Source organism: Monomorium pharaonis, chromosome 11 (genome assembly GCF_013373865.1).
Source record: "Monomorium pharaonis isolate MP-MQ-018 chromosome 11, ASM1337386v2, whole genome shotgun sequence".
Classification (NCBI taxonomy): domain Eukaryota; kingdom Metazoa; phylum Arthropoda; class Insecta; order Hymenoptera; family Formicidae; genus Monomorium; species Monomorium pharaonis.
Genome location: NC_050477.1, coordinates 4046086 through 4056462, shown reverse-complemented (window position 1 = coordinate 4056462; position 10377 = coordinate 4046086). Strand labels below are relative to the sequence as shown.

General features: G+C 44.0%; 1 protein-coding gene across 2 annotated transcripts; it reads left to right on the top strand.

Annotated features, from left to right (window-relative positions):
* The first annotated feature begins 209 nt into the window (after positions 1-209).
* Positions 210-10377, top strand: LOC105836039 (UNC93-like protein). 2 transcript variants are annotated; one of them, XM_036293511.1, is made up of 9 exons: positions 212-299; positions 2822-3037; positions 4067-4405; positions 5198-5622; positions 6149-6354; positions 7152-7534; positions 7652-7784; positions 8114-8251; positions 8779-10377. In XM_036293511.1, exons 3-9 carry the CDS (start codon positions 4211-4213, stop codon positions 8997-8999), a joined length of 1701 nt encoding a protein of 566 aa, XP_036149404.1. In that variant the 5' UTR covers positions 212-299; positions 2822-3037; positions 4067-4210; the 3' UTR covers positions 9000-10377. The 2 variants fall into 2 exon arrangements, with proteins under 2 accessions (XP_012535251.1, XP_036149404.1); XM_012679797.3 differs by lacking the exon at positions 2822-3037 and having other exon boundaries at positions 210-299.

The window sequence follows — 10377 nt, the reverse complement described above, 5'->3', positions numbered from 1 at the left end:
TTTAACGACCTGCGACTTTGCGTTCTCGTCGTTTGAGACGCGACGCGTTCGATTCAGGTTTCCGACGAGCGAGACGACGAAGAAGCCGCGAAACCCCCCCCGATGACGGGGGAGTTGGCCGCCGTGCGGGATGAGAGCGAGGGTTTCGGCTTCAACGCGATCAGGGGCGATCGCGCTCCGTGACGGGCCACCGCACGGAACAGCAGGCTGAGTTTCGGCAGCCGCCAGTTTCGGCGGAGGCGAACCATGGCGATTGTTCGGTCGGGCAGCAGCAGCAGCAGCAACGTAAACGCGAAAACGTAAGTTTTCCTTCCCTCGCGCTTTTCCTCCCTTCAATTCTCCCGAGATTTAAAACTGCCTCTTTTCCCGACGTATGTTTTTCGTCTGAAACGTCCTCCGTCTAAATATACGATATTCGACCGTACGTACGATAAACTGCTGCCTCACCCCGTTGTCTTCGGCTTCGCTCGCCGACAGCCGCGTCATTAACGTCGTGCGTAACGTGCCGTGAAAAATAAACTCCGCTTTGCGCCGCTCTCTTCGATCGGCCGCTCCGCGCTGAAATAATCATATTCCGATTGAGAAACCTGTAGGAATGCAAAATTTTCAGTATTTTTTTTTTTTATTTATCCAGAATCATCCCGACAACTCTGTCGTCAAGTCAAATTATATCTTTTACTTTTTATGGGAGAAAATTAATCGATATCCATCAGTTCGAAAATGAGGTTTTACCTTTTCAATTCTTCCATTGGCTATTGAGCCTCCCTGGGGCTTTGTCGGATAATGAGTTTGCAGCATTTTTTTCACATTCTCAATCGTCGTACGTCTTACCCGAGTCCGGCGGCGCAAACCCACGTAATTATCGGCAGCTTTAACGTTACGTGGGCCGACGCGAGAATAATAACCAAGGTCAGGAGCGCGGACAGTGCTGAAAAACGAAATATCGATTCAGCACCGTGTCGCATCGGCCGCATTTTCCCCTGTGACGCACGTCGTTGCAACGCTCCGCGAGATGCATTCAGCATCCACTCAGCGAATACCGCGCACAGAATGCAGTTGGATTTTCAGGGCACCCGGTGGCGGGAACAGCTTAAGACTATCGAAGCTTGTGTTCCCCCTAAGAGGAAATCAGGCGACTCGTCCTCACCGCCGATCTCCTTTCTCGATCATCTTTTCTCGAGTTTAGATGCCAATAATAATCGTTTTATTAAATATTTTTCCTACACTGAGAGAAAAGTATTTGGTGACTGTAATTACATAGTTAAATAATTATTTGAGAGCTTTGTTTTTATACACAGAGAAAAAGATTTCTTTAGATTTAATAAATAGTTTTGTTCTATTTTAAAACATATATTTTTTTGGTTTTAAACAGATTTCTTTAGATTTAATAAAATTTATTAGAAACAAAGAAATATATGCTTTGGAATAATTGAACAAAATGGTTTATTAAATTAAAAAAAAATCTTCCTTTTTGCGTACTTTTATAATATTAATAATGAATTATATTATATACATATGTTTATATTTATATTTATAGTTTTGTCAACTATAAACAAAATTTTGCTATAAATTCTGATAACATCAAATATTAAAATGATAAAATGGTAAAATATGAATAGTACAAATAAAAGAAACTTTTCATAATGAATACAATTCTTTTTTAAACATTTGCTTATTTGCATTAGAATAATAATTAGTAGCTATAATCTGGATGGTTGATAAATATAGTGGACGAAATGACTATAAATTATATTTAAATTATGGTAATCACGATCATTTTTTTTCTCTCAGTGTGCAACAGTGAAACCCGTTTTCTGATTTGACTTCTTGTTTTCTTCTTCCCTCCTCTCTGATTCTGGATTTCCCGTGAACGTGAGTTGTTGCCGGGTGCACACGGTTTTACGTGTGAAAACTAGTTCACCTTCGATCTACCGGCTACACCCACCTAGCTTGCGGAATTTTTTTCGGTAGATTTCCACTCGTTTCCAAGTTCCATCATCGCGTGCAGCACGCGTGTCGAAATAACGGAAAATCGACAAGTTCGAACGCATAAGATCTACGATCGAGAGAGACTTGCGAAGGATACGTAATGAATCTCTCGCCGAGCTAGTCTAATCACTTTCGAACTTATCGATTACTTTCCGGTCAGTAGTCATCAAGAATTTCACGGTGAGCTCGTTCGAAAAGTATCGCTCTCCGAGAGAAGCATTCGTTTTCACCAGATAAAAGATTCAAACTCATTGTACGTTTGATTTGAGTAGTTTAAAGTAAAAAAAAAGAGAAACTGTTACAATATTTTGGATAGTTCGAACAGTTCGAACTTAATCAATAATTAGTCTGTAATGTCGACTTGTTACGTCTAAAATTTGAATAGTAAACAAGATTGAAGGCGCAATATGCATTGGTAACAAAAGGTAGCTTTTCATGAGCTTCTTCTTTTCTATATTAATATTTCGGAAAATTTTAGCGTATAATAGATTCAAAGTATAATTTCGAACTTTCGGACCTTAAATGAATTCAAACAGCTCGAACGTACTTTTGAAAGGTTCGAACTATTAAACGTTCAATCTTGAGATTCAAATTATGCACCTGGCGTTTCCGAGCATTATTTTTTTCACGAATATATGGAACGTAACGAGACAAAGAATTTTTTTAGTGCCCTAGAAACGGATTATTGATAGTGTGACGCGAAAATGAACGACGCGAGAACGAACAGAAAGTTAATTTGCTTCGCTTAAAACTCTAATCCGTAATTCTTGTAATTCCATTATTTTACAAGCGATAACGGGAAAACTGTTCCGATCTCATCTAACTTTCCCAGTCAATTAGCTCGGACGCACAACGTGACGCCGATCCGGAGATCTGACAGTTACAAATTAGAATGCGAATAGAGGCAAGAAGTAAATCCGATTGTTGTTAATCGTCTCGATCGCCCGATAATGGCGACCACGCGGCTTCGCCAGAGGGAAAGAGGGAGGAAGGTGTGCACGCGAAGCAGAGGCCGTAAAGCAGGTGCTTGGTTGCAGACTCGCGTTGCGTAAGTAGATAACAATCGGCGCGTTTGCGACGGCGGCCGTGTCGCGTAGCGATCACGTTCCGGTGTTCCATTCCTCATTTTTTTTTTTGTCTGCCCTTTCCTCTTCCTTCCTGTCCCCCGGCGTCCTCCCTTTTCCACCGAGGTCGATTAAAACTCGCGCGGATGACGTGATCGCGGAACCGTTTTGCGCGTTTAAATTTACATTCTGAATTTCCGGTTTTCAGCCACTCGATCGTCAATCGCCGATCGTCGGTTACCGCAATTGGACGGAACCGTTCGTCTGACGAAGGCCGCGCCTGTGTGTCTCATTTATTTACGCCAACGGCTGGCTCAGCAAGTTCTCGTTCAAGGCTGCGCGGGTGACCGCTACGATTTTTATCCGCAGTTATTTTTTTCCTTTTTTTTTCCTTCTTTTTCCTCGGTCTTATAATTAACGCGAGTGACGAGTATCGTTCAATTGAATTATACGAGACATGCGGGACTCTCGTGGCTGACTTCCTTATCTGACGTTCGAAGGAGATCGCCGTTGGGATGCTTAATTGTCGTTTTAAAGACAGATTTGTATCTCAAAACGAGTATCGAGTCTCGCGTGTATACCTTTTTATCTTTTAAGGCGTTTTAAGTAAAATTAAACGCAAAAGAAATATGACACGCGGTAAATCTCACATCACAATCTCGCGAAACCCTTAGCTTCGTATTAGGTTTCAATCGATCTATCGCTCATTTGCTGTAGCAATAATATAACTCTGAAGATACTTTGTCTCCAGTTTGAATATTTTGAAACGTCAAACTTTTGTAATATTATTTTTAGGTATAATTTTGGGTGTAACTGATTATATAGCAATAAAAGTCTTATTAGATCTGTTTACTCCAGTGTAGTTCTTTTATTCTTTTTCTTTTAGATAATTTTAGAAATGACAAGTTTTCGAGTTGCTGTAGTAGATGAGCGATATAAGACATATTTGATACCCATGATAATAGATGAGCATTGCTGCGTTTGGTACGAAAAGTTCGCTTCTTCTGATTTAGGTGACCAACTCGCGGATGAGAAAAACGCCGATCACGGACCACCCATAACGTAATGAGATCGAGCGAGGGGGCCTGATCGCACGGTGAGAAAGCATCACACGAGTAATCGCGAAGCGATAGAGAACGGCGACGGGGTGAATAACGATGGGTTCCTTGCCGAATCTTCACGAGCTGTCCAAGGACAAGCTGGGGAGCCCGGTGTACAAACCGGCACCGATAGGCGGTCTTGGTCCAAAGCGATTGCCGGCGCAGCCACCGCCGCTAGCGCACTCGCATAAGCGCGCGAGAAGCAGCGGGCATCATCATTCTACCCTGAGTGACAACGATGCCATGTTGGAGGTATCAGTCGTTTAGACTTTGCTAAGCTTAACGCGGTCGTATCTTTGTGAGAAATCGTAATTACTATAAACACTCTAAATTGGAATCAGTATATTGTTCACTGAAAGACAGAAAGTGAATAGTCACCAATTATAGTTACCAAGTATAGCATTGCAAGTAGAGCAAAACGTTAGCGCAACATTGAGAAGTGATGTTTATTTGTAAATGCAATATCCCTGATAATGGTCCAATATTGTAAAGTGGATGCTTCACGTTATTTAGCTAATTTGTCTAAGCAGCAATATTGTTTCAATATTGGTTCAACATTGGGTCAAAGGTCAAAGCTAAATTATACAATTTTTTATATTGGATATAAATTGCATCCTAATTTGAAATCAATATTTTATGATCAGTATTGGCGTTACATTGGAAAAAACCTTAGCCAAATGTACTCCCAATATAATCAAGGTTCATCCAATATTAGTCAATGTACCGTTAAAGTATTGTGCTACTAGGGATTCCGATTTAGTAAGAAGAAGCTCTCGGACTTTGATCTAAAGCTTCGCTTTGATTTTGACATTGCTCGTCGAGATCCTGGATTCGAGGCTGCGTCTAAGTTTAGACCCGACGAGAGAGATTGCACTCGGAGAACACGCCGAGGAAAAGGAAAGTCGCGATCGCGCGTATATTACTCCGGTGTTCCGCGCGAGCGGACGATTATAGCTCCTCGCCGATCGCGCGCCAAGTCCCCCGCTCGCGGGGAAGAACCCCACGTCCAATCCTGTAATATTCGAGCTTTATCACCTTTTGCAGCACATGGCGGCGTACTCGCCAATCTCCTGCCGGTCAACGCGCACCTCGGCGCTGTCGTGGCGGCGTCGCGACTCCATGAACTCCTCGGCGGGCGCGTCGTCGGTGCGCCGACTGATCGCGGCGGTCCGCGCGGCCCCGTCCGGACCCAGACCGCCACGTAAGGCCGTGCTGCGTCACATCGCGGCCCTTCTGCTCGGCCACGCGGGCTGCTCGGCCGCGACGCTGCCGATCTTCCCGCTGCAGGCGGGCCTGGGCGCGTTCGAGCCTCGCATGGGCCCGGTGCTGCTCGCCTATCTCTACATGATGGCAGCCGCCACCAGCTGCTTCGCGCCCATCGTCGTGCAACGGCTCGGCACGAATCTCGCCATCACCGCAGGCCACGTGATCACCGCTATCTTCGTCGGCGTGCACCTGTATCCAAAATGGTACCAAATCTGCCCTCATGTTCGAATGCTAATCTCGGTGAAAATTTTCCTCAGGATTCTTATTATATGAATTGGAACCACTTTCTGAAAACAAATTTTGAAAAAAAGTTTTACTGTATAAAAAATTTCTCAGATTTTTTTCAGAGTTTCTATATAATCTTTTAATTTTTGAGAAAATTTCTCATATTGTTTATATGGACCTTAGAATATTTCAGAGCTTCTATATAAAAACTTCTGAAAAAATGTAGAATTTCTCTTTATTTCTTAAGTGTTTTAATTTATAAAAATTTTCAGAAAAATTTTCATCAGAGAACTTTTCAATTATCGTATTAATATCACAATTTGATAAAAAAGAGATGAAACAAATCGATAGCCTGAGCTGCCAACTCTAAATTTTAAATCTCCTGGGTTGGATCAAAGATGTTAGCGTGACACGATTTGACAAAAGAATTGAAACGGATAAAAGCGAAGATAATGTTAAAAATATACGTTTATAAGTGCGATGTATCTTTTCCCGCATTGCCAGGTACATACTCGCGCCCAGCTACGTTATGTTGGGTTGCTGCGCAACCTCGAGCTTCCTGGCGAGGACGTCACACATTAATGTGTCCGCGACCAGTCTGGCACTGGTTTGTGTCGATCCCGAGGATCCCGATGAGACACGTCGCGAATGCCTGCTGAGAAGACTCAATCGGGGAATCAAACTGGCCGAGGACATCGGCCTTGCAATCGGTAGGTCGCATCTATTCGTTTCCTCGCTTTGACCTCATTAAATTTGTTTAAATATTCTGAGTTCATTCGGTTAATGATTCCTATGTTAAGTATTTGTACATAATTAGTTTTGCATTGTAACATGTGTGTGTCTAAGTATTTTATTTCTCATCCTTCTTCCTCATATTTGTACATACACGTTACAATTATTGTAATGTTATAATTATTGTAATATTAATAACTAGAAATAATTAGTCGAATCGATATTAATTCAACGTTAATAAATCAATGATGGATACTATTTAATATTTTTATTATCTTTAATCTTCAATCTTTATTATCTTTTATTAATTATTTTTATATTAATTGCGAATATTTCTATAAAATTTTTTGTAAGTGATTTTTATTCAATTTTATATCGAATCGACAGAGTTGAAAGCATAGTGTGTATGTATATACTACGTATACGATGTAAAATTGATCGAAAAGGCAATAAAAATCATATAAAAATAATTACAATTGTTCAATTGTAACAAAACAGTTTTGAAGGATTCGGAAATGATAAAAATGTCAATTAACCATCAATATATAACAGGTCAATTGAATTTGTTTAGTTTGAATGCAAGTTTGCTTTTGATAAAAATGTATCACTGGTAAAGGTTTTTATTTTCAATCTCGCGTTTCTCTAAAAAATATTTGGCAAATTTTTTGGCACAGAATAAATCCGGCTCTCATCCTATGTCCAGATAATTAGTTTTGTAATTGTATGTCCTAGTCTCAACTAATCTATTTAATATTCCTTCCTTCTATGCTCTCAGGTTGTCTCATTGCCGCGGTCCTCGTCAGGGTAATGGACCTGATACCGTCTGGTGTAATGAACAGCGACGTTTGCGGGGCTGAGTACTGTTCGGAGGAGATGTACTTTTACAACGAATCCCTCTACGTGCCGACGATGACGCCGGGTAGCTCGAGGATTCTCGTCAGCATTTGGCTCGGCTTGGCGGTGCTCGGTCTCGGCATATCATGTGCGTTCTTCGACTCTAGGCTGCAAGAGCCTAAGTCAAACCATGACCGCGCCAGCGTCAAGGACATCCTCAAATCCGTGAAATCCGCGTTTCAGGATCCGAAACTCAGGCTCGCGACGCCTCTCACGATTTTCATCGGGCTGGAGCAGGGCTTCATTTACGCTGATTTTACAGAGGTAAACGAGACACGAGTGACTTTGTAAATTTTCTTAAAATGACTGTAACTTGCGCAGCGTGTTTTTTTCTTTTTAATCAAGTGTTAATTGTAAAAAAAACGTATTTTGTTATACAAGGCGTACGTGGTATGCGCCTTGGGCGGCGCCGGTGCGGTGGCCTTAAGCTTCCTGAGCTTGGCTCTGTTGCAAGCTCTGGCCGCTGCGACGCTCTCGATGCTGCTGAGGCACATTAAAAGGTACTTTGTCGTAGGTAAGTGACTTCTAACACATTAAATTCAATAACAAACACATTATCGGACCCAAATCATTTAATAATAAAATTTAATAATAAAAATATGAAATAAAATTAATAGTTCAGGATGCTGGAATAAAGACAAATCAAGATGTGAAATAGATAGATGAATAAGAATAGTACGATACGAGATTTATTAGTATAGCAAAAAAATTAAAAAATGAAAATAAAAAGTAAAATAAATTTATAATTAAATGTAGAGATGCACAATATTATGGTTCTAGTCCGACTATGTTAATTCAAATGTGTTAATCGCGAGTCAAAGTAAACTCTGTTCTTCATTCCAGTCGTAGGTTTCGCTTTCCACGCTTGTCTTCTGCTGGTTCTGGTAACCTGGAGACCGACGGGAGACGATCCAGCTCTCTTCCATGTCATATCAGCTGCCTGGGGGGTTTGTAATTCCATCTGGGAAACTTTGATTTACAGTAAGTAAGATGGTGATCTTGTGTTTGATTTCTTCATGACACGCGAACGTCATGTGGCAAAGCTGCTTTTGGGCGAAGACAGTTGAACCAGCCAGGCCATCTGACGGCTCGCAGAAACCGCGAGTCCCTGTTTGCGATTGAGCAAAACTAAAGTTGCGGAAGCGACTTTCAGGCTCCGCTTTGTGCCGACGTGCGTCTGCATTTTGTCAGAACGCAGGCGCCGTTCGCCAATTGTGCACACACAGCGAAATCGCGCGAGCGTGTTGAGCAAGCAGACGCGACAAAAGACGAGGCGATATCGTCTTTGTATCCGCGAGAAGAATAAAAACGCGATGGGGGGCGGTGCCGAAAATAGCATATCTTAATTTACGCATCTCTATAAAGAATTATCTTGCGTGGAATCGCGTGACGAAAAGTCGGCGGCGAAGACGTTTCTTACGTAAAAACAATAATTCTCTTAAGACGCGAATGCAAATAAAAATGCAAGAAGAGAAAAAAAGGATATTTAACGATTTTTTCTTTTTCAGCATTGGTGATGGGCTTGTACCCGAACGCGTGGCAGGGACCGCTGTCGACGTCGCTCTTTTGGCGCTGGCTCGGCTTGGCCCTTGCGCTCAGCTTGCACGGTATAGTGTGCATCCGCTATCGCGTGCTGGGCCTCGCCGTGAACCTGGTGCTGGCGGTGGTGCCGTACCTGTGGCTGGAGAGCCGTCTCGCCCGCCGCAGCAAAACCCTAGCGCCCTTATGACCAGGCGACTCGACCGCGAGCGAGCGCGGGTCTACTAGCGTCGAGACGGCGACGACGACCGAAATTAGACACCGGGGAGACTGAGAACGAGCCGTTCCATCCGGCACCACGGTGAAATCGTGGACCGGGATACCGAGACGCGGTAGCCGCAGGAGCAGCGGCCTGACGTCGCAGGAATCGCAGCAGCAGCAGCAGCAGTCGCAGCAGCAGTCGCAGTCGCAGCAGCAGCCGCAACAGCAACCGCAGCAGCAACCGCAGCAGCAACATCAGCATCAGACGCAGGCCAGCGGCGCGACGTTGAAAGTCAAGACGCGACGCAGGTCGAACAGCGTCGCGTTTGCCTGCCGCACCGACTACGGTCTGCCTGACGACAGCGATGACAACGACATCCCGCCGAAGAACCCGGTGCTGCTCGTCGCGGAAGCGTCACAGGAGCGTCGCAGGAGCGCCATCGATTCCGTACTCGAGGGCTCGAAGGAACGCTCCTCGATCTTCACGCTCTCGTGAGGAAGGCGTCCTCTCGCGAACGCGCTGCTTCCCAAGCGTCATCGTATCCTTCGATGAGAGATGAGACGGGGAGTGTGCTATCGTGCTGAGTACGTTTCAGCGCGATGCACCCTGGATAACGCGTGAAATCTTTCTCTTTCTCTCCCCTCCTCCGTTTTGACTGATTATAAAATTCGAAAAACAAAATTACAGTGTTAGAGCGAGAAAGAGAAAGAACTTGTGCTTGCGGTTGAAGATTCGAATTAAAATCGCTGAAGCGTGCCAATTCAGCGTGCAAGCAGCCGCGACGCGATATCCGGTGTATCTCGTGTGAGCATTGCGGTGTCCTATTTTGCGCTCGACCCTCGGGAAGAGAGCTTCCTCCGTCTCTCTCCCCCGTCTTGCTCCCCCGCGAATTTGGAGCGAGGACGGCGACGATCGATGGACGCTTTAAAGCTCTCTCTCTCTCACTCTCTCTCGCTATCCATAGGCGCGCGTTTGAGCCACGATTAATGAGGATCGCTCTTCCGAAGCTGGATGGAACGGCTGCGTATTACGGACATTATATGCATACACGTGTACGTTATACGTACATACGTACACGTACACAGACGTACGCTTTCCCGCTACTACGGTGCGATCGATGCACACGACTGAATAGCGGGAAAAACGACACGCGCATACATGTACACACATACACACACGTACGTAAAGTCTACATATATCGTATTCTAATAAAACCGAGCGTACCGTTTTGTATCACTCGAACGAATCGCCGTTTGACGTAACGAAACGTCGAGATGTACCTGATGTCTTTCAAGCCAAGCTACACAAGGTATAGTCGCCCCTTCCCTCACCTGCGCGAACCACCCGATATAAATAAATATATATA

Bases quoted from the DNA above. Each gene is read 5' to 3' on its own strand.
- LOC105836039 (XM_012679797.3), top strand. From the start codon at position 4,211: ATGGGTTCCTTGCCGAATCTTCACGAGCTGTCCAAGGACAAGCTGGGG. The intron at 4,406-5,197 runs GTATCAGTCGTT...CACCTTTTGCAG, and splicing joins ACAACGATGCCATGTTGGAG to CACATGGCGGCGTACTCGCC. The intron at 5,623-6,148 runs GTACCAAATCTG...CCGCATTGCCAG, and splicing joins GTGCACCTGTATCCAAAATG to GTACATACTCGCGCCCAGCT.